Source organism: Corvus moneduloides, chromosome 12 (assembly GCF_009650955.1).
Source record: "Corvus moneduloides isolate bCorMon1 chromosome 12, bCorMon1.pri, whole genome shotgun sequence".
Lineage (NCBI taxonomy): Eukaryota > Metazoa > Chordata > Aves > Passeriformes > Corvidae > Corvus > Corvus moneduloides.
Genome location: NC_045487.1, coordinates 8,678,217 through 8,703,224, shown reverse-complemented (window position 1 = coordinate 8,703,224; position 25,008 = coordinate 8,678,217). Strand labels below are relative to the sequence as shown.

Genomic DNA, 25,008 nt, shown 5'->3' with positions numbered 1-25,008 from the left:
CTTCTGAACTTAACAGAATTATTAATAAATTACTGCTCTGTCTGTGAACACATGATTATGGCACCTCAAAATCCAGCAAAGTGGTCTTTTAAAAATTTCTGAATTGTCTACTCTGAAAATTGCCTCAAGACAGTCATGGTAGGAGACCAAGGGCAAAAGCTGCATTATTTCTAAAAAGACCCAAAATTCCCCCCTCCCTAATATTATAGAAGTAGATAAAAGCATGTCTTTGTTAGAACAACTCTTTCAAGGTTTTATTGCTAATCCCAGATTACCTGCATTTAAATAAATTTATAAATCCTCCACACACCTCTGGGTGGTTTTCATAATAATGTCTGGCAGTCAGTGCTGTAAAATTCAAGAGACAGGTGAAAAGCGCTACAGAACAGAAGGAAGGAGGAAAGGTTGGAAGTCAGGCAATTACCAAATTCATATTCAGCGGACAAATTCAATGCTACATAAAGAAACACCATTATAGGACACACAAGAGGAACACCTAAATTATACAGCAGCCTCTTTTCAGAATAAAGTCCATCCTATAAACCAAGGGAAGTATGGATTTTCTGCCACTGACAGTGGACAATTGTGTAAATAAGTTAAAAATTTTTGTACACATGTTGAAGGATGAGAATAAGTTCTCTCCCATTTTGCACCTTCATTTTCCACATACTGGCACAGCCAAAGCTTTGTTAGACTACGAGACTTAGGTAAACAGTCACATATTGAAATATGGCATTTTTACTAGTTTTATAGCAGTTGAATTTTTGTTCAGGTGGCTATTACAGAATTGATTTAATCTCAAATGACATCTTCAATCTCAAACTCCTACTACAGACCAAAGTAGCATTAGAATTTTTAAATGACAAACAGACATGTTACTTTAATATTGGAAACAGGCTTTTCATATTAGAACAAATATTCTGCTTGCTGACTGAAAAACCAGCAAGAGTAAACACACTATCTGCTGGCAGATTATCTGGACAGAGGACAAACAGCACAATAAATACACACAAACTTGAAGGTGCTGCATGAATAGGCTTAGTTGGGCTCTTAAGTTGTTGAGCTGTGTTTGTGCCTCCCCGCTGGCTTGTTCTCAAAGACCTCTGTGCCACACCTTTAACATATACTATATCTCACCTTCCCTTTTGTACTCTTTCAACTAATCTGTTATTTCTTTTCATCTGCATTTAAATGAGCAACCCTCTCCCCCAACTCCAACTAACTGGGAGTTATCTCTCGTTAAGAACAGGCAGGGACATGGCTCCTGTAACACCACTCATTCATATTTTAAAATCCAAACTATTTAAATAGAGGACAATTCTCAATAACTTTTTTAAAAGCTACTTTATTTTAGCACAAGACAAAAACCCTCAGTTTCACATCCTATTTTAGTCATCTAGTAAACCCTTATCTCACAACAGCAGGATATTTAACTGATCTGCTGGAGGTATGCTATCTGTGTGCTCCATCCACACATCCTGCAGTTACAGAAAATGCTCCTTCTCCCTACAGCAACCAAGCCATTTCCTCCCCCAGAGATTGCACACTGTTCTCACCACCCACCAACTAATGAATCAGCAGGCTCACGACAGCCAGAGCCAGGGAGATCAACTTCACCCCCCAGGAAACACCAGTCCCTAGTGAAGTGGTGCAGTCCCCTCCCTTCTGTTTTCATTTTCCCAGCACACTGGAGCAAAATGCATTCTTTCAGAAGAGGCTCAGTTCTGACTCACCCTCTGCCTCATCACGCACACATCTGCCCATTCATAACCACTCACACGGGCGGCCCCGCGGCCCCTCTCGGCTGAGCCACATCTGTCCATCCATCCCACTTCTGATCCCACCTTCCCCTGAATCATACCCCACTTTTAAGTATTTAAACAGCAGTCTCCCTGGTGATTTCATATGTGAAACACTGACCACTAAGAAAGAAACAGCTTTGAACACTTACTCCAAGAAAGAAAGGTGTTAAATCGGGTAAGGCTAACCTCATCATTTCAGCTTCTCTTAACAGTATCTGTATACACTAGCAAGTAAAAGGAAACAACCTGTACAAAATGTTCAAATGAGAAATTATGTATTCAACTGTTTCCTTTAACAGCAACAGCATATGATTATATATACAGTTTCAAAAATAAAATGCTGCAGTCTTGCCATAGAGATGCGGCACAACTGCTCTGAAATGTAAGTTTGCATCAGTCCCATCCCTGTGTTCTCCCCAAAATACCAAGACACTTTCATATCACAGAGAGGGGTCTCTAGCCTGCGTTTCAGAGAGGGGGGCAAAGCACGAGAGAGGAAGCATGAAATGAAAAAAAAAAAAAAAAAGAAAAAAGCTTTTCTAAAACTTTGCAACAGAACTTATACACTAAAACCCTCAATTATTTGGTGAACAAAACAGAATAGTAACTTCATTGGTGTAACAACAACTGAAGTCACAGCAAAAGCTGGTAACTTCAGGCAAGGTTTCACACTACACTTTCAGATATTGACAAGCGACCAAGTCATGAACAGAGTTTACAGCATTTATCTGACTTTATAAGTTTAATTCCCATACACTAACCTTGTAACATAATTTAAACTGGAATGAAACATAAATAGAAACAGCTGAAAAGAATCCCATTTAGGAAGCGACTGAGTGAAATAAGACCTTTCAGTTCTTTTAATTTGGATCAATCCTTCTGTCTTGTGCCTCAAAACATATTATTCTTTCTTAGAATGCACAAAGAAAATGTCTTCTATTCTAAAAGCTACGTCTTGGAATTTCTTCCATTATATGAGAATGAGGTTTTGTTAAAATTCAAACCTTATACTCTTCTGCAAAAATGTACAGGAATTGATACTTTCTGACCAAACAAGAATCTTTCCTAAACACTTGTACATAGATGACCCAGTTGTGGCTTTCAAGATGAATACAGCTTCTAGTTTCTCAAGGGTGGCACCTATGGCACAGCTGTACCACACCACCACCAACAGGTCCTTGCTGGTTCCTGAGCAGGTGGCAAGGTGGGACTCCTGGGACAGCTCTGGCCAGGGCAGGAGCACTGCCCAAGGACACCCCGTTGGGCCCAGCACTACTGTTTCTCTGCCTGGGACCTGTTCCTTCAGCTCTGCTTCCTTCTGATCACACAGAGACATTTCACTTGCAACTGAGGAAAGAATGCACTCCAATTCACAACTAGAAAAACACCTCCGAACATACCACACCTCTCTATGATATGAATTTTCAACTTCATAGCAAAACCTGACGGTCTGATATAATGTACTTTGGTCAATTTTAAAGTATGCTTATATAAGTCACCAGGTTTTATTACAAATATCAGTAAAGATTGAGATGAAATATAACGCATTTTTACAGTTCTATGTAGCAAAAATACCCATGTACAGACTCACTTCAAAAATATCTTTCTAAGTAATATCAGAGCTGTGACAAAACCTCTCTCAACATGCTTTGTGTACTACTGAAATACTACAGTGATGGGGTCTGGTTTCTAAAACATCAAAAAAAGAATAGCTGAAGAATTTTCCTTACCTTATTGGAGAGCCAGACTTTAAAATTCCCTTGTAGAAAACCTGGCGTTTTTTTGGTTGGTTGCATTTGTTAGCTTTTTTCTGCATAGTTAGCTCAACTATGTAATTATGACTCCTTTTCGAAAGCAGATCGATGTTTCATTAAATTATGCAGGTTGCTATTTCACTTAACTGAAAACAAAGTCTATAACTAAGAACAGATACGAAGCAGTAAGGATGTCAGAACAAATGTGATTAAAATCTGTGGAGCATTTTATTCCTGGATTAAGATCACTGGTCAGTACTTATGCTTAGAAGCTCACATAGAAAAATACTAAAATGCTACTGCACAGAAATTATACTCATCATCTAATAACCAAGTCTCCAGATACAGTTCATCATTCCAAAATACTGCAATTTCTCGACTAAGCAGAAAACACGAACCAGACTTGACCAAAACCACCAAAAAAACCCCAATACAAAGCAAAAAGTACACAGCTTCTAGTTTTCACATTGTCACTACAGAAGGGACTAATGCCTCCCAAAGGGAAATGCATCTCATGCTCAGGCTCTATTCCTCTGCCTTCAAAAGACAGAACCAACCACAGAGCTGGAACTGAAAATCAACAAAAATGCAAGGGGCATAACAAGAAAAATCTGAAAGGCAAATATATGCTGGGGTTTTCCCCTGTGAAACTTTACAGGGTCTTTTATCAGCCTATCTTTACTGCTAGATTCTACATGAGTAAGATGGCTGGATTTTGAATCTACTCTCCCTTTTAATGGAGAGGGCATGCATTTTAAAAGGACCCAGTTGCAATAATTAAAAAGAATAGCTTTTGCAGTAAAATATTGCCAGGAGATCACTGCTTGTTTTGTGGCTCCAAGTACACATGCATGCTTCTGCTCACGAGCCCAGTAACTAACAGACACACACAGTTTTCTGCCACATTGACAGAATATTTTCCAGGCAGAAACTTCAAAACTGGTTGTGAAATTTGGTTTTTTTCAAGCTTTTAGAAAATCACACAGCAAAAATGAGTTACAACCAGCAACTGCAACAGAAGATTAGAAAGAGAGGTTTATCTCAAACACATCACTTGCACACCATACTACCTGGGTGCAAATAAACAGCCTACTAATCTTCTACTTTTGGACTGAAACTTTGAAACATATAATGTAAATATACTCAACTATACAAAATAGAAGTTACCTGATTTTGACAATATGGGGAAGAAACTAATAAAAACATCCAGGAATTGACCCAAGCAAGAGAGGAGCAAGAAAAGCTGCTGCTTCTACCCTTTGGCTTTCATTGCCTTCTTGAGCACTCCAAGAGCCTCACCCTTCCCATTAAGCAGGATTCAAGTCTGGAAAAACTGTTCAAACATTTACTCAAGAAGTAGTGCTGCATCAAGGCTTAAAATAATGCTAGTAATTTTTTTGTCTTTTGTATACTATAACAACTATTCAGCTTTCATCATTCAATAAAATTTCATAGTGTCATAATTACTCTGTAGAAAACGATCAGCTTCTCCAGAAAACATCCTTAGCAATGACTAGAAATCTTCTTTAACAGAGTAACACCAAACTTGCAATTTTGCAAGCTAATGAGCTCATTTCATTACTTGTGCTTTGGACAATAAAGCTTGAAGAACCATTTCAGTAACTTTCAGAAAAATGAGAGTTTCTTGAAGCAAATGTTTCGTCATCTTATTGAACTTTTCTGATTTTTAATATGAATTATTAAGCGATTTTCACAAAGAAGCAGACATTCTCAACAATGATGCTCTTACTTTTCTCATTCATTTATAAGAAGAGGAGAGAAGCATAATATTAGCAACTTTGCTTAGTAAGTGGAGACTGATATGCAAACAAGAGGATTCAACAACCCAAATGCCTGGACTTCTTCCAGCATCTATGCTGCAGAGATCTCAAGTACTGCTTTCATCCACACAGCACTCATCTGTTCTTATATATAGCTGCTTCTCAAATGCAAAATTTAGCTCACTAACTCCAATTTTGTTCCTCTTCTGGGAAACTTTAGGATGATGACATGGGTATATTTGAAATCTTGTCTATACAACTCTAACGAGTGCATTTAAGCCACTGGAAAGAGTTCAAGGCAGTATGACTGAATAACTGCTTTTAGAATACATAATAAAAGCTAAGCAGAAGCAGTTTTACTGACAGCAGACCGTAAGTACTTCCACAGCTGTGCTGCAATACTGCTCCCAAGCATTGTTTCAAAATGGTATCGTCACTGCCTGCACTGTAATGCTCAGACAAGGCTGTGGGCAGTCACAGAAGTATTTGGAGGATAGGGGGGTGAAAGGATTCCAGGGGAAAGGCTGTGGATACTCATCACATGAGAGGTGCCTGGGGTGACTCACGCTGCAGTGGCGGAGGGCACCCGATGATAAATCACTCTGCAGGAACAACTGTCCAAACCCAGCCAGTGGCTGCCTGCCAGGACAACGTGTCCAGTCTATGTCCTCTAAAGATTTCTCTTCCCAAAATCCAAGTTCCTAACTGTTCATGGTGTATAAACTGTATACACATAGAGGCATCTCCTAATTGTCAGGTAAAGCGAATAAGCGCAGGTACACGATGACTGTGGCTTCAGATGGAATTTGGATTAAAAAGCTCTCCTCTATGCAACACCAGAGCATAAGGAAGAACACTTCCAAGTATCTAGGCAAAAAAAAAGGGAAAAGGTTTCATTCTCCTCTAAAGCAAAAATGGATTTAGGAGCATGAACAAAGGATGTTGCTGGGAAGAAAAAAAAATAATAGAAACAAAAAGAAACTGAGAAGTCTCTGCCAGCTAAAGGCCTCTTAAGCACAAACACAATAACAAATTCTGTAATCACAAGCATCTATAGAAAACTAGTATTTTACTCAAACCATATAGATGATCCTGGATGAAAACTGATCAAGGAGGATCATCAAGAAAAGTGGATTCTTCTCATCCACCAAGCCTTTACAGGACTCCCACCAAGCAACTCCAAGAAAAAAAAAAATATATATCAAGCTGTTTAGCCAGGCTAGGTACAAACCGGATACATCACCAAACCCATTTGTCTGCTGTGAGAATAACCACACACTGACCTCCTTGTTTAAAGCTCACAGAAGAGCCTGAGAAAGATCAAAAGGAACAACAGTGATGTGGGTTTCATCAGGACAACACCACTTCCCTTGGCTGAAGCAGGCAAAAGTACCTCGAACGCCCTGAGCACACAGACAGTCCAGCAGCTGATGTCCCTTCACTGACCACCTGCTGCTTCTCACAGAAGAATCTCTCCCAGCTACCACAAGGTTTTGGGGTTTGGGGTCATCATGCAGGCATGAGCAGGAGGATAACAATTGTTTAAGGTTGCTCAGGAAAAGCATCAGCTCTGAGGACAGGCACGAGTCAGATCTTCCCTGCTCTGCATTCCTGAAACAAGCTGAAACTAAGCCAGAGGAGGAATTGTGTATCATTCTGCTAGCACAAAGGCAGAGAACAACAGGCAAACATGACAAAATCTGACCCCAAAATAATGTTTTCCTAACCCACCAGTACATAAAGGGACTGGTCAAGGACTTTACAGAGCCATGCAACGAACCTCTCCTCGACCTTGGATCCGGAAACAAGACTCTGAAGAAGGCATTTATGAGTAGCACAGCTCACTGGAAACAAAATATCCTCGCATATAAAAGAGGATGAACAAAGAATTCCAAGATACTCCTTAGAGGTTAAAGTTGACAGCTTTTTAACTAAGTTCCATCTTACGTGTCCATATGCTTCCACCACACACAGACAGCTCTGTGAACTTTTGTTAGGTGGCGCCCAGCTCTTCAGGGTTGCAGCACCGTCTCATGAAATGCTTTAAACGGAGACCTTCATAATAATTTGAAGAAGCATTATATTACTACAGACAAATAGAATGATGAAATCTCAATAATTGGGAAGACCACAAGCATCTTAGGGCTGTTATAGTTCACCCTATGTGGTGGCACACCACAGTATGATCTTTAATTAATATATTGTGGCTCTAGCATGCTTTTTGCCTTTTTTTTTCCCCCTAAATCCCTAACATCATGCATCCTTTCCCACTGATCTGGTAAAAAATCAAATCCTTTTGTCCAGTGACTCAATGGATTTCAGGGAACACATACAAGTAACTGCTAACTGTGAGAATATTTTCAACTATGACAATGCAAAAACCCCAAATACTACTAGACTGAAAATACAGGAACTTAAGGAGTATGGTTATTACTACTGCAGAGTAAAATAAGGCTGAAACTGTAAATTGGTTTCCCAGGCACCATTACCTTTTTTCAAAAAGTAAGTATACCTAAAGAAAGGAAAATGAAAGCTGCTACTTCAACCTTGTCTGGAAGACAAAGTAATGTTACATCTAATTTCTTCAGGAAATGTTGGCAACCAAAGAAATTAAAGTAAAACTTCTGATTCAATACAGATTAGCACAGAAATTAAGGTATTTCTCATAAATTAAGCCTTCCCCTTCCAAGCAAATTCTACTAGGTACATTGTGATCCTGTGTTTGACTGGAAATTGCATTTGCTCAGAAAATGGAGCAGCCAATACACCATCCCAATAATCTATGAAATTTAATGGCTAAAGTCAGAAAACAGAAAGTTAATTTGCAGCAAAGTCTTATCTATCAAACAAAAAAAATCAAAACAGGACACAAGTGGAAAGCAGGTTCTATTGGCTGCCATTTGAATAGGTGCTGTATTTTAATAAAAACTATTTCTCATTACAGTTCTGTTTCTGCTGCAACACCTGCAGCACAACAGAGATTTGCCTTTTTTTTTAATACTCATCCAAGCAGTTAACACCAACTTAGAGCAAAATAAAATCTGGTTATGACAAAAAACTGTGCAAGTAGAAACTCAGCATCTTTAGGAAGGAAACTGACAATCATTAGTTATGGCTAGAACAAAGTTAATGGTTAATGAGTAGAAATCCTAGCTACATCACATGTGGCACAGCAGGCACTCTGAATCAATTTAAATCATGCCTGATGTGTTTTCCTCCAAAGCTGCAGAGTTCATAGGGTAGTAGAGTGAAATAAGCCTGTGTGGAAGACTCTGGTTTATGAGCAGCTGCCACCAAAGAGCAGACAGGAAATAAAGCTGCATTAGAATGAGATGGAGAATAGTATTATAAAGGGGAGGGGAAGTAAAACAACTTCACAGACTTCATCAGTGACTGGTATTTAAACAGTAAAAAATAATATCTCAGAACTAATGTTCTTTCAAGTAAGAAAGAACGGAGCTATAGAAACATCTTGAATAACAAATGAAAACTGGGGACATTATCTTACTCTAAGAAGTATACAAAATGAATCATGCAAAGAAAGTTGACCACACAGTTCTTAACAAAACAAAGGGACTTTGAAAAAGATTAGATTTTAAGGAGCACTGAAGTCCATACACAGCTCAGCCTTAAGTTCGTATGTCATCAGCACAAAACTGAAATAAAAATTGAAGAACTTCATTAACCACAATAAAACTAGCCTAAGTCATTAATGATACCAGAAAACCAAGGTGAAAATAAAGCTGTCCATTTAATTGCAAGGTTTAATTATCCAATAGTTCAGACAATACATTAACCTACTACACTCCCTACCTTTCAATTTCTTAACATCTATTCATTTATTCTTTACCAAAAAACAAATCAAAAAAACCCTGGACATTAGCTGACAACAGAGAATCAGAAAGCCCCAGTATGGTTCAGCTCCCCAGAAACAGGACATGCGCTGCACCTGACACACCCCACACACACCCACAATCACAATGAAATACAATGTTCTATCATCTTTATGATCTAGGGACCTATTTTTAGTGCTGCTTTTTCTTTTGCTATGACAAACCTGAAAAATTGCTCAAATACACAATTAAATTTGCTGCAGGTCAAAGACAGCACAGAATGTTAAAGCTATCTAAAAAAAAAAAAGTTAAACTTGAGTTTAAAATGAGTAGAAACATTAAGTGTACACTGAGCCATCCAATTCTTGGATTAATGAAGACAGGGTATCCACCAGAGGCCTACCCACCCATTGTGAATATCAGATGCATCAAATTAAAAGGCAAATAAAGCATATTAAAAAAAACCCCTCAGTTAAGAAATACCAGATTGAAAAACCTCAAGCCTATGAAGTATGTATTTTCAGAATCCCAACTTTCACAAGAGTGTTGCGCTTTCTGAAATTCAATCATTTAAGCAGCAATTCTAGCAGATGCTGCATTGGTAGCTTTGTCAATCTGTGTACAAAACCGCTTTAGCACAATAGTGACATACTTCAAATCTGGATAAACTATTTTGGGCCATCATTTGTTTAGCCAAACACCAAGCAGAATTCCAGAATAAAAAGATTCTAATGCTGGTAAGTTTATCTACATTCTAGATCTTAAACTAATGCCTAAGATAATTATTAACTGACAGCTCCCCCCATAGCCTTTTTTTATTCATATAATTAAAAACATGCCTTGCTGGCATAAATCCAGTGATGAACAAACACACATTATGCACTGCTTCAAGAATCAAAGCTCATAAAACAATGATGCACAGAGCTACAAAAGTCACATGGCTTTAAGAGACTGCTGAAGCCTATGAAAGAAATTCTTAATTCAACCAAATGACAAAAATCTAGAGAGAACAAAATCTCAGACAATTCATATGAAACTCTTAACTGTTTCCGTTGATAAGGTAAAACACTCTCCCACTCTGCTCACTCCTCTGCTCCAATCATGGGAGTGGCTTACTTTCAGAGAAGTTTAATTCTGCACAGAGCAAGCCTGCATTCATGTGTGATTTACACTAGTAAGGGCTGATTACAACAGTGAATTTGTGATTTGTCCATACCAGAACATAACATTACTCCCATTTATCAGTTTGTCCACCTCTAGCCTCATTCAGAGGAATTTTTCTAAACATTTCAGTGAAGCAGTCTAGAATTTACTGTAAACACACATAAAAGAAGGAGTGGCATTCATTAATGAGGCTCATGTTCTATTTTAATACACAGCATACCTACCATGCTCTTACATGATTAAGACAACACAAGAAAATGGATGAAGTAGTTCAGTACTTTAAGAATTCATTCAGAGAAAACAAAGTTAAAAAAAAATCATAGGAGTAAATAAAATTAGTTTTGAACTGGCAAGAAGAGAGACTTCAGTCTTCTTACACATTACAAGAAAAATTCCTCATTCAATTGTGAGCCAGAATCAATATTTTTCAGTAAGAGCCAGATTCAATTCAGTTTCCTTAGCAAAGCAGTCAGTACCCAGACAGCCAACTTCACTTCTCCCCCAATTTGTCAAACTTCTGCAAGCCTCACAGGACTAAATGGAAAACAATTTTTTCCAAAAAAACTCATTAACTTGAATTCCACATACCATAACTGCCCTCAGGAATTTATTTTCTTCCAATCAAGTTTTCCCACTATAGGAAATATTTATCTTCCACCTAGCAGCATTTAAAAGACCCAATATGCCATTAAACCTGAATATGCTTCAAGTATTTCCTTCTGCTTGCTAGGTTTGGTAGCATTAGCTGTTTCTTGTTACAAGGGTAGGTTAAAAAATTTAGGCAAAAGGAAGGATTTTGTAGCCCATTAAAAGTTTTTAAAAATAAAAAATATCACACAAAAATTAGTCCAAAAGAGAAAAACTATGAGGGCTTAAGTGCAGGTCTAAACCCACTGAATTCTGCAGAAAGTCTCCTATTGAATTCAGTGATCTTTGGATCAGTCCCAAAGCACCTACAGTAGCATAGATAGGAGACAGCATCTATACTTCAAAGGTATGTTTTTCCTGTGAAACAAAACCAGCTGTAAGTGATTTCAGTAACTTTATTTTGATGAGATTAAGCAAGGTTTCTGACTTTAAATCTAATACAGCTTCACAGTAACCATCACTGTCACTAGGGAATTCGAGCTTTCAATATCAGTCTATGGGACAACCACCTCAGAAAAAAGAGATTCAGAAATCAATTCTGAAAGTGATGCTGCTTCTGTATTATAGCTGATGGTGAAACTGAGAAAAAGCATCATTCCACTTAGAGCACACTGACTGCTTGCTGTACCAACTGGCAGCCAAAGACACAATGAAATAACCTGTTGAAAGTGCAAATTTTCATTAGCCTACCACAATTCATAGGCCAAAGTCTAATTTCTGAACCACTTTAGAAGTACCTACACAACACCAAATTTAGACTGCTCCCCAAAACTTATTCTGCATGACAGCAGAAATAGTTATGTTTTTCAAAATAATACAAAGCCACCACTACTGCCCATGTTTCCCAATTCTTCCATTTGCCTAAACATTAGCATGCTTTAAAACAAAGCAATATTTTACCTTACCAGCTTTCACTTGTACACACGTCACTACCTACCTGCATGGAGATGTGAAATATTAGAAATCTCACATCATACATGTAATCCATACTAGTAAGATCATAAGCACAACATAAAAATTTCTTTCAGTTTCAACAATTTCCTCCTTACCTTGCCTCCTTCTCTTTCAAAGTCGACATATTCCCGGGTCGGTGTCTGTCGCTGCTCCCCCTGCCAGCTGGCCGGAAAAAACTGGAGAGACAGATTGGTTCCTGTGGCCACAAAAGCCTTTTAGAAAAATCAATACAAACAGGATCAGGGAGCAAGACATTACATAAATTATGCAGGCAGTCATTTATTTTTACATCAGTTTATGTCTTAAGCCAGGCAGCATAGAGAATACTTAAAGTCAGAAACATGCACTCATCATTTTTCTTAAGTATTAAGTTACAAACATCTGATTCCATTTTGACAACATTTGCCATTGGCTGCTTCAGATATAAAATACAACATGGAATCAATACTTCTTTCAAATCAGTTTTGCTGACATTAGAATCTGTCCTTTCAGTTCTGTCTGGATACCCTGCACCAACTTAGTACCTGCAACATTAAAAACTGCCCATGCTTTTTAAACAGGCTGCATATCTCTACAAGAAGCACTGCTGAAGGAAAATTAACTCCTTAGACCCTTTACTAAGGACAACTTTTTTCAAAAGAAAAGGACTTGTTTCCTTTAACAATCTACTTACAGCCAGATAGACACTTAACTGAAACGTAAACATTCCTATTTTATCATCTGCTGGCATGCAGCATCAATACAGAGTTCAATCAAGCTTCACAGGACAAAGTCCTCGCGCCACACAAAGACACCAGTGATACCCAGATCAGCAGATGCTGTGTCAGTGAGAAAAGGCAAGTGCAGGAATTCTTCTCAGCTGCAGCCCTTTGTAAAACTATTAAAGGTACTGGTTTAAACCCATTAGAAAAAGCACACATTGCTTTCAAGCAAACAATTTCCTACAATTTCAAATGAAAATGGGATTCAGTTTTCTTTATAAAAACTCTCTGTTTGCATATCTTAACTCCAAGCCACGATGAGCAATTCCTAGCCATGAAATAAAAAATAACACTTTTGCAAGCAGAAGTCAGATTCACAGTATTTATACTCTTCTCTGGTACAGGTGAGCATGTTGTCCTGTAAGCATGAGAATATTCATACAGACTCACAGCATATCACTCTTCTCAAAATCCCAGAGTTAAAATTTGTTACCATCAAATGACTGTATTTATTACCATGATCACTTAGATTTAAGCGGCCATTAATCCAGAATATAGCTTTTCTTAAAAGCTATACAACTATTACAGTTTAAAAGTTGGAATTTCCTGACAAGCAGATTTCTTTAAAGCAACCCAGAATTCGGCCACTTTATGGTAGAACTGTACTGCTACCTGTGACACAATAGCTACATGTTATTTAAGATAGCTCTAGTCATGGACTGCAACGCTGTCACAGGATTAATACCCCCCATTTTGAAAGTAGATGTGCTTTGTCTTGACTCTTCCCCCTCCACCAAGGGAGGCCAATGCTCTGCGAACAGGATTGTTTCCAGGCTATCCTTAAAAACAGATTTTAAAATGTTTGCTGTTGTTGTTTTTGTTTGCATGTTTTATCTCCTGTAAGCACATTCTCAATGTCATTAAAATTAACAAATCAGTCCTAGTAATGCCAGAAGAATCCTGTACTGGTGCATTAATATTTGTTTGCCTTACAAGACAGAAAGACAATCATTTCAATTGCTGTAACAGAAGTTGCATCAGGAATACACTTGCACAAATAGAAGGCATCAAATCTGTCAGAGCTGCAGACCATCACTATCAGCCTGACTACCTTTTATTATCCCTTTGCTTTTCTAAGGGATGCTATTTACATATCAACAAAAAAATTACACCTATCTCCAAACATTTGTGACTCTGAGTCTTCACCACTTAGTCTGTTCAATAACTGTTTTCCTACCTCCAAGCATCTTTAGTAAATATGCGTTTCATACTCCTTAATTTATACATTTAAAATATCCAGGAGTGAGATCTTTGAGAGTAAACCAGGTGACCACTGAAGCCCTATGGACCAGTCCAGTTCTGGTACTGGGTCAAAAGGACTGTACTTGCTTTGTGGGAAACCCAGCAAGACAGCGAAGTGTCCATGCTTCCCTGTTTCCACCCACAATGTGTGCTAGAAGGCCATGAAAAACAGGGGGAAAATATCAGAGAAAAGAAGAAGATAAAAGTACACAAATTCCACACCCTCATGGAGTCAGGCAGGCACCACTTAAACCATAAGCTATTTAAAAAGCTATGTAGATATTTGTTCTCTGGATTTTGAAGTCTATTCCCTCCCTTTGAACAGACAAAACCATCCAGGTTAAAGTACTCATATGCTTCTCAAATCAAGTCATAGGTCAATATGAAAAACTTGAGAACAGTCCTGCTAATAACCACACAAGACTACATGAAAGCCATCAATTTTCGTCAATTAACAAACAAATTAAATTTAAAAAAATAATTTAAAAAGAAATAACACCACTGGTATGGTTTTAAACTTGAAAGTAAGAAAACTCTAGTTTTGTCTGCAGAGCCTTTTAAAGCCCAGTCTGAAAAGCTATCAGACATTTATGTCTTGAATTTTATGAAAAGCTTATCAGGTAGTACAAGGGCAACCTGACCCACACACAGACAACATAAACACAAGTACCTTCCAAAGCCATCCAAACATGTAAGGTTATTTAAGTTATCAAAGCATTACCAGTAAACGTGAAATCTTATTTAATACACTTCCCAGTTACTTCTCAGTAATATTGGCAATTATTTCCTTTATTCAATCAAGAGCTGTTTGACATACGTAACCAACAACCTACTGCTGGTTCTACATTAAACCCCTGAGCTGTTCTCTGGGGGTTTTTGTCTGCTTCAAAATATGTAAGGTCATTTGCAAAGGCTCCCTTTGGAGATAAAAGAATAAATCCTTGATGTCTGGAAAAACATTCAAGACTAAAAAAAAAGTAAAATTATTAGCTCTTTTTAACATCAGTCATTACACACACTACATTTCTAAATAAACCTGACTACTCATGCCCTGTTCACAAAACAAAACCAGATGTTTCAGATGAAGAAATATAGAGCCTGTTTTATAATTAAGTAGAGTGAAAATATGTAGAACAGTCATCACTGGTTGCTTCCAAGGGATGAAGTTCTGGCAAAAAAAAAGGCAGCAGCAGGCTCAGAAATACAAAGGTGAAACTACAGCAATTTCCCATTTATATAAATGACTGCATAGGCTACATTAGAAAGCTAGTTTATAAGCTACATGGCGCTCTTTTTCTTTTTACGGGAGGGATTCAGGTATATTATGCACTTTCACCTGTGCAGGAACTTCCAATGCTGGCAAACTATGTCTTCCTTACCTACCCATTGTTTCCCTGGTGATTTCTTAAAGGAAGCAAACATGCACAATGAAAAATGAAGGTAAAATAAATAGTAAAATTAAGAACCTGTCTACAGGGGGCCTCTCACAAATAATATTACAGGTTCTAAGACAAGAGATAACAAGCAGGGATAAGATTCAGCTAAAATAAAGTTATTCAGTAAAAGGTAACCATGTTCTTGAGTGAGTATCCTTTTACTGACAAATGCAAATGAACAAGATCAGTTACAGTAACTGGTATTCAACTATTTTTGGATAGTGCATAAGAGTAATTTCATTGTGCATAAGAATAATTTCATTGTGACCTGACTAGTATGTACACCACGTGAAACTAAAGAATGCTCATAAACCAAACTTGGTGGAAGTGGGATTTATTTTCTATTTTACCTTCTCTTTCACTATATACTGTTAAAGAAAAAGAGGTTACTTCTACATTTTAATAGTACAGCGTTACAAACTTAACAATGCTATGAGATACTGATCCTATAGAAGCAACCTGGAGCAGAAATCAAACCAGGAAATAACGAGTCAGTTCTTGACTACTCCGAGCCATACTTCATCTCACTTCTTATTTCAGAGGGCGACAGTAGTCTGTAACTAACCTTAATGAATGAGAAAAACGGAGCTGAAGTTGCAAGTTTCAAAGCCTTATTTTAAAAGCATTTGATTTAGTTCACAAATACATCAAACAGCTCACTCAGGACTTTAAGCTAGCGCCTTCTGAACAATGCTACTCATTTCTCAAAGCTACTGTTTCCGGAAAGAAAAAAAAAAAAAAAGAAAAAAAGCTGAATATTGAAATAAGAAGCTTGTAGCTGTAGCACGTGCCCAGGGAAGGAGTGCAGCCCGTTCACACTGCTGGGGGGATTTTCCTTCCTTCCCTGTCACCCCGGCGCTCCAGACAACCACTCTCCCCGCTCAGGAGCGAACCGACACCTTCGAGCGAAAAAGCGCTATTCCTAAGGCGGACAGAAATGTTGCCTGTTCACTAAACCCTCCTTTCCCTCGGCGTTTGAAAGGCAGCCGATGTCATTCAGCTCCGTAGGGAAAACTCTCCTTCACGGCGCGGCCCCGACCGGCCCCACGCACCGTCCCGGCACGGCCGGCCCCAAGCCTTTGGGCTTGGGCACCGCGCAGCGCTCGCTGCCCCGACGGCGTCCCTCAAACTTTTATTTCACGAGCCAAGCGCGGCCGGGCCCGGTCCCAGCGGGCCCCGAGGGGAGCGCGGCGCCACTTACGATCTCGGAGCGGCCGTCGCGGCAGGCGTTCTGGAAGCGGGCCTGCCTCTCCTCGTGCGGCCGGTCCCTGAAGCCGGTGTATTTAATCTGCGGGGAACAGGGCGCGCAATCAGGAGGGGCCAATCCCGGCGATAAGGGGGCAGAAGAGCGCACTGACTGCGCTTCCCTGCGCCACCGGCTCGGCTCCCGCCGCGGCTGAGGGGAGGCGCGGGGCTGCCCCGGCTCCTCCGCGGCCCGCGGAAACTTTCCTTACGACGGGCGGAGGGAGGGAGAGAGAGAGAGAGAAGGGGGAGCCCCACCGCCACCGCCGCCTCACCTCACACTCGCGGCTCAGCTTCCTGAAGAACTCCTCGTTCTCGAACTTGCTTCGCTGGTCGGGGACAACCCGCGGCATGGTGGTGGGGCCGCCGCCGCCGGCTGCCCTCCTTCCTTCCCTCCCTCCCGCCCGCCCCGCGCTGTCCCAGCCCCAGCGCTCGCCTCGCCCTTTGTTAGCCCCCGCCGGCGGCGCCCCCCCTTCCCTCCTCCCGTCCCTCCTCCTCCCGCGGCGCAGGCAGAGCAGCCGCAGCCGCCGCCGGAGCTCGATGCTGCCGCTGCCGCCGCCGCCCGCTCCCGCCCCCAGCCCGCTCCCTCCCCTCCGACTTCCTCCCGGCTCGTAAACTCGGCCCGAACAGCCGCGCCATTCACAACTCCGCCGGTGCTGCCGCGCATGCGCCCCGCGAGGCGGGAAGCGGGCGAGGGGTGACTCAGAGCCCCCATCTGCGTCCCTCGGCCGGGCGGTGTTTCGCCCGCAGCGGGGCCGCTCCCGTTCGTTCCCCCCGTCACCGCGGCGCTTTCCGCCTCCCCGCTGCGAGGGGAGCAGCCCCAGCACTGCGGCGGGCGGGGAGCGGCCGCCCCCCGCGGCCCGGTGGCGATGGGGAGTGCTCCCCTCAGAGCGGGGCCCCCGCACCTGCTCCGCCGGCCCGTTCGCGTGGCGAGCAGGCGGTGGCCGCGCCGTGTCCTCCCGCCTCGAGGTTGGCGGCGAGGATGGGGCAGATAGGAAGGGACAGCGCTGGCCTCGCACCTCCTCGTCTGGCTCCCTCCCCCAGGTCACGGTGAAGGCTGGAGGAGCCCAAGGGTGGTCCCAGAGCCCCGCCGCTGACAGGAGCCCGCCCGCTGTCTGGCTGCCGCCCCGAACGCGGTGCATCCATCAGTCAGTCCCTCCGCCTGCCCAGCAGCAGCGGCCCAGCCACATTGACCGAGGCGGGGGCATGTTCCCGAGGGGAGCAGGAGCACCCATCACCACCTCAGGATGTGGCTTACTGTCTTTGAAGTCGTGGTGTCAGTCTAGAGCAAAACCAAAACCCAGCACTTCGCTGCACCAGTGCTTGAAAAGTTCACTTTCATGCTAGAAACACAGTAGCCTGAACTCTTGATTCTTCATGAACAAGCATTTTGCAGGAGCTACTTCAATCAAAGAGCACTGCAGGACATACATCACCTGGCCCTAAATCTGTTTTTTCATAGATACCTTGGTTATATCTCAATACCTCGTAACAGTCTACAACTTCATCATGAGGGAAGTGGAGGGGCAATATAATGGGACAGGACCCAAGGAAATGGCCTGAAGTTGTGCCAGGGGAGGTTTAGGTTGGATGTCAACAAAAATTTCTTCACCCAGAGGGTGGTTGGGCATTGGAACAGGCTCCCCTGGGAAGTGGTCACAGCAGTAAAGCTGACAGAGTTCAAGCAGCACTTGGACAATGTTCTCAGGCACGTGGTGTGACTCTCGGGGATGTCCTATGCAGGTGTGAGAGTTGGAGTCTATATTCCTTGTGGGTCACTTCCAATTCAGTATTCTGGGATTTTTTTTCCTACAACCACTCACCCAGGTTTTTAGCAGCTCTGGAGCATCATAAGGATGGAAGCATGAGCCAAAACCAGCCAGGTGTTAGAGTACCTGTTGCTAATATTGAAATATTAGAGCATATTCAATTTTTTTAATAAAGAAATGAGGTTTTCTAATCTCTCAGTATTGCAATCTTAACTTTACACATACTCATGCAAATTGAAGCCAGCAATGCTAAAGTTAGCCAGAATACTTGATTTGAATCAAGTATGAGCAAAATAATAAAAAAATGAGCAAAGTAACTGTAACCCTTAACTAATTGTATACAGACTTCATAGAAAAAAACTTCAGACTTTTTTTCTAAATGTAGAAAATATACTACGAGAAAATATATTTCTGATCAAAAGGAAAACTAAAGATAACTGTTTAAGCTGTATCTTCTGATTTTTGGTATGTTACTGTAATGCAGACATATAGATAAATTCGGAAGTTAAAAGCATTAAAAGAACTGTTTTAAAAGGCTTTTTTCAACCTGAAAAGAAAATACACTGAGATTGAAAACATAAAATATTATGTATTGTCTTGATTCATTTAGATTAATATCCACCCTTAAGTGAAATCTTCGTGAATGTCAGCCACATTTAAAAGGTCCCAAAATAAAACATTAAAAAAAAAATCCATATCACTATTCATCTTACAGCAAGATCAATACCGGGAGCGTAGGCCTGCAGGAGAACTGCCAAGTTCATAAGGTAGAAATCTGCTCTCTTGACCTCCAATAATCTTTCACTACTTGCTGCTACCTCACCCAGTTCCACCTCCTCATCCCCGAAACTAACTGTGCCTCCTTCCAAACAACAGTTTGCAAAAAAAAAATTACCAAGGTCAAAAGCGAGATGAGTGGTTGTAAACCCCTAAAATAAGAAACAGGAGATGTAATCACCTAGCAAGATTGGTGTTTTGACCTTGGCATGTATTTTTCAAGACTTTGGAAACAACATTGACTTCGACTGCTTTCCCCCGTGCAGCTCTTTGTTTAGTATTTGTCATCCTGCACTTTCCATCTTTCCAAAGTTTTTCTCTTAAATAAAGTGAGTCAATATTATCAGAAAGTCTGTAAGAGATCAGACACTGCCCGTGCTTTTTGCCTCAGTTAGTTGATGCAGAAACAGGATAGCTGGAAGAGATGAGATGGAGCATGTAGTAGTACAGGATCATATTATTCCTCTGAATTTATCCTGTTTCTCTACACTAAGCTAGCTGACACATACACACACACAAAAAAGATCTGTTCTGCTGAAGAATACCTTCTTAGCAAACGCAACCAATTATTTCATAGTCATATAAAGAAAACAATTATTTTAGACATGTTTTGTCATCAAGAAAAGCTATAAAATTGCACCAGCCCTTCCTTTCTCTACCTCTCTCAGCCCCCAGCATTTAACAAGACAATTAAGGTCCTAAAGACAGTGAAGTTCCTATCTTTTTGTTCCTAACTAGATGTAGGAGAGGCACACAAACTAATAATGACTTTGCAGCACGAAAGGCTAGAGCATAATTTGTGCAGTTATTTACCCTGTTTGGCCAGAGTCACTGGCCACCAGCCAGACAGTCAACATAGATCAGAGGCTGCTTCGCAGGTGGTAGCTGGGGGACATGAGAGGGAAAACTGAGGTTATTGTGTGAGAGATGGGATACAATCTCATGGGAATTCTGCAGCTCACCAAATCTTTTTTGCTTTTAGCACAACACACCAAAACAAGCTAGAAGCTTTTTCCTTGTGCATAACCAAATGCAACTACTTCCCAAAGGCGTCTTGGTGATATCTCTGCAAACCGTTTCACCGTGGTTCAGGCTGCTTAGATATTAGTAGGCTTAGCTCAGTGTGTAAGTCTCTGGTCTGTTGATTCACAAGAACTTAGGCTGTTCATCAGTCCTCTGGGTGAGTCACCTTCAGAAAACAGAAGTGGTCAAGCTTGTAGGCATGCTGCTTTCTGAGTGAATTCTCAGAACACATCCCTTTCCAAAATAAGATCTAACATGTTTACAGTGCATTGATAATTGAGACAGAGCACCACTGAAGGATTTACAGATGGAATGTTTTTGAGAAAGGGAGCTTTCTTCAAGTTCCAAGCCCTGGTATGTACTGTTCTTTCTATAACCCTCCTTTACCACGTCTTTAAAACCTCTGGTTTCCCCTAGGTAGCAGCATTTGATGAACAACTGCATGGCACCGGTGTTATATTGTTCTCCAGACTTCGCACATGTGAGACACTAATAAGGCAGACTCCTGTGTATCCATTGATCTATGGCAGCTGCAGTATAATCAAACACCAGCTTTATGTATGTACAAGCTACTCTGTGATTATAGATCCATTAATAAACTGTTTGCAAGATGCAATTATGCACATTAGGTGTGAAATGCAATCCACTTACGCAAGGTCTGTGCTTATGGGTACTACAAAATTCGGGGGGAGGGGGAGAAATTGAGCAGATTGCCTTCTTTCCCCCAGAATAATTTTCATTTCCCTGCTACTACAACTGATCCTTCCAGCCCAAATATCTTCATGCGAGTCACCCCACCAGTGGGGGGTATTGCTGATCAGTTCATGGACCCACAGTCACATGCAGAAACCATCCTGAAATGCTGTAGCTCACCCCCAAAGCAGCCTTTCATGTCTAGCCTGCATACATCAGCATAAAGATCTATCTTATCTGAGGACTCCCAAAATAACCCAGATGAGGGATATGGGCAATGCAAAGGACCATGAGCTATCATTCCATTCATGTCTGTGGAAGCACTTTATGCAGAGATGCATGAGGGGACTCCAAAGGTAACAACGTGCAGCTTTCAGGACTTGGCCAAGTCCAAAGTTGATAGCTAAACATCTTACCTAGCACACAGAGATAAGAGCCATACCACAACAGTAAAACAAAACAATCCAATTTTGCATTATGAGTGGGAAGTTGCCTACCACTTAAAAAACACCAAGCATGGCAGGTATGAGGGAGGAAGCAGCACCTCATGTCTCTTCTCTCTAAACCAGGCTGCAAGACAGATGCATCCTTCATTCCAGATTCCAAAGCTGGAACTTTTTTCCTAAAAGAAGATGCCTAAATAACTCAAAGCATTTAGAGTACTCAGCCAGGAGATAGGAGACCCTTCCCTCACTGAAGCTGTTGAAGCCCAAGTTCCCAGCCTCCACAGTGAGCATCCCAGTCACAATTACTCTCACACTGAAGAGGCTGTATCCACACCTCTGCTTCAGCATGGGTTACTACCATAGTGCAACAAAATACCTAATATCTTCATGGGCAGGCCTACATGAAAGGCCAGTAAATACAGCCATCCTTTCCTGGCTGTGTGATTTGGACACTCTGGGCTGTTTCTGGTTGTAAGCCCTGGCAGTTTAACAGTGTGCTTCACAAAGGAATAGCCTTTCTTTCAATAACATACGTGTTATGTATGTATGCAGCTTCTCCCCCAAAAGCATGGCCTGTACAGCCTGGAACATCCACCTGAATACATCCTTCTGACACTTGAGTGCCAGCAACTAATCATAAAAAGGTCACGAATATGCAAATATGAAAGTACAGCATGGTATCAGGTTCAGGAGTCTGGTGTAGCAAAGGTGGCCTCTGATCAATGGGCTTGATACACAACATCTTAATGAATTGAAAATCTGTTCAAATTTTTTCCATTAACCAGGGGAATACAGATGGTTTTTTTCTAGTAAAAACAATATGAAATGAAACTTGAGAGCATCAGAACAAATTATTCCTCCAAATGATGCAATGGAGCCGGAGCTACACAATTGTTAGACAACCAAAACAGATTATCCCAGAAGGCTACTTGACTTTCATACTGGTTATTTGGGACAGTGATGATGATTGCAGTAAGTATAAATTTCTATGATTCTGTGCTATTGAGACATGTTTTGGCAATGGAAGTATGCAGTTTTTACATTAAACCCACTTTTTTTCTCGTGTTACCAATCTCAGCACAAACTGTTAAAAGAAATATTACCTGAATTCAGAGTCTCCCTTGCCTGGCAAGCAGAAGCCAGGACTGGATGCCTCTTCCAGCCTTGCCTTTGGCCTTCTAAGTGATGATTTTGGGCATATGGCTTCACCTCTAATGCCTTAATTCACCCACCTATCAAGTCACTGGAGATCTCCAGAAGATCTTGAGATATCTATGCAAAGAGCCAGGCACTGTCATTATCCCAGATGTTGAGCAATGAGGAGAAGGTTTAACTGAGCACAAAATGTGACTCACACAAGCCTAAATACATAAAAGGAAGTGTTTAAAAACTGCCTTTGTGAAAATAGCTCTGAAGATGCTGTTATCAGTACACAAACAGTGCTAATGGCGCTCAATTGTATGTTGTTCAGACATAGCTTTTTCTGTGTTATCTACTGTGCTGCTATCAGCCACACTGTCTCCTTACATTGCATTTTATAATCCATTAAAAACTTAAAATCCTAGAATAGTTTGGGTTGAAAGGGACCTTTAAAGGCTATCTAGTCTAATCCCCCTCTAACAAGCAGGGATATCTTCAACTAGATGGGGCTGCTCAGAGTCCTAGCAAGCCTGACTTTGAATGTTTCTGGGAATGAGGCATCCACCACCTCTCTGGGCAACTTGTGCCAGTGCCTCACCACCGTCACTGTAAAAAATTTCTTCCTTATATCTAATCTAAATCGACCTTCTCTTTGCTCAAAACCATTACCTCTTGTCCTATTGCAACAGGCCCTGGTAAAACATTTGTTCCCATCTTTCTTATAAGCCCCCTTTAAGTACTGAAAAGCTGCAATAACGTTTCCCTGGAGACTTTTCTTCTTCAAGCTGAACACTCCTAATTCTCTCAGCTTGTCTTCATAGGAGAGATGCTGCAGCCTCTGATCATCTTCACAGTCTTCTCTGAACCGACCCCAACAGGTTGATGTCCTCCCTGTTCCAGGATCCCCTGAGCTGAATGTAGCACTCCAGATGGACTCTCAGCAAAACAGAGTAAAGGGACAGAGTCACCTCCCTTCAACATTTTCCAAAAGCATATGCATGATTTTGGGGGGTGGCATGCGATGGTATAGATGCCTTTCATGAATTTTAAAACCATTAAGCACAATCACACATAAAAGGGCCAGACAAGATCTGCAGTCCTGGAGCTGTTCTGAAAGTGCCTGCAGATTTTCAGATCTCAAGGGCTTCCAGACATGAGAATGGACAGTGCAGACAGTTTCAGTTCCTCAGGCCAAGCACAAGCCAGCTGTAGTATTCAGGCAGATCAGAGTGGATGTGAACCTGCCCACCCAGGATATCTGAAGTTTCCTTCCAAATGAAAGAATCAGGGTGACAGTGGTCACAATCAGAGACTCTGTGTAAAAGATAGTCAAAATACAAGCTTCTCTAGTAGCCTCCACCACTTGAATTGATCAGATAAGCTAAATGCAACATCATCACTCTGGATTAATATTTTTTTCTGGTCTTCAGGGGGTCTTGGGTTTTGTTTTTGTTTTGGGTTTTTCCCCATCCTGTTAGCATACACAGCATTGTAAGATATTGGTTGACACAAGCTAAGTTGGTGGCTGATGTGAGAGAGGAGCTTGTATCCTGCCTCAGTGTCTGTTCCTGCCTGAGCAGCTCAGGGTATGTTAGGATTCAAAGCATGGAAGCAAAGCCCTTGTAGGGATAGCTGTTCTTGGGTTTAATTTGAGATCATGGGGAAGAAAGCTAAACAGTGACTCAAAGCTCTGTTCTTCTTTCACATGTGAATGTTTATTACTGAGCAAGCTGTCTTACAGTCTGTTATACTTTTGGTTATACTTAGTAAAACAGTTAGAGGTGATTCAGTCTTGGTACAGATAATGTCCAAGTGATTTTTCAGATTCTAAAGAGATTATCATTTTAAGCTTAGAGATGTAACTCTTTCCTCTCAGAGATCCAGTGGTGGAAAGAAATTGCATTTGTGAAGTTTTTTTACCTTCTCTTTCTAAGAAGTTTTCCTGAAGATACTATAAGTTAGTCTCCTGCCATTTAGTCATCTTGGTCACTCATATTTATCCACATGCCCAACTTTAAATTTGCCTCATAAAAGGCAGCAAAATGTTGACTTTTAAACCATCAGATAATTCTAAGAATCTTGTACTTACTTCAAGAATTAATTTCATTCTCAAGGTGAACATTTCAGAACTGAGCTGAGTTCTGCTGGTTTGTTACAGAGTAACCACATCAAAACCTTACATTTCCATAAACTTAACACTCTAGGCTGCCACGTCTCATGGTAACAAATGGATTGTTGGCTGGTTTATTGAGCTTTCAGAGAATTCACTGGTCCACTTAGGAGAACCAGAGACTGGAGGCAAAGTCATGAAACATGTTATCTAATTAAACATTCAAGGCTGGAAAGAGCTGCCACCATTTACAGATGGATCACCAAGGGGTGAAATCTCTTGCTGAGGCTGATACTGGAAATTAACAGTATTTAAATTTATGTCTCAAACAAAGTCCGCAAGGAAACATTCCTCTTTATCAGCACATTCCATCACGGGCAGGTTTGGAGTGCTTTGGCACAGGGGGTGACGACCGCTGTTTTCATTACGGAGC

General features: G+C 41.0%; 1 protein-coding gene across 3 annotated transcripts in view; it reads right to left on the bottom strand.

Moving 5' to 3' along the window:
• The window catches only part of CBFB (core-binding factor subunit beta), a 39,580-nt gene extending 22,566 nt beyond the window's left edge, over positions 1 to 17,014 (bottom strand). For 2 of the 3 annotated variants that reach the window (XM_032121734.1, XM_032121733.1), the window contains exons 1-3: positions 16,893 to 17,013; positions 16,577 to 16,663; positions 12,032 to 12,148 (exon numbers count right to left, since the gene is read on the bottom strand). In XM_032121734.1, coding sequence (XP_031977625.1) covers positions 12,032 to 12,148; positions 16,577 to 16,663; positions 16,893 to 16,970 — 282 coding nt within the window. In that variant the 5' untranslated portion in view covers positions 16,971 to 17,013. Of the gene's footprint in view, positions 1 to 12,031; positions 12,149 to 16,576; positions 16,664 to 16,892 lie in introns of all 3 variants that reach the window. The other variant, XM_032121735.1, reaches the window with a different exon arrangement.
• Between the last annotated feature and the right edge of the window lie 7,994 nt (positions 17,015 to 25,008).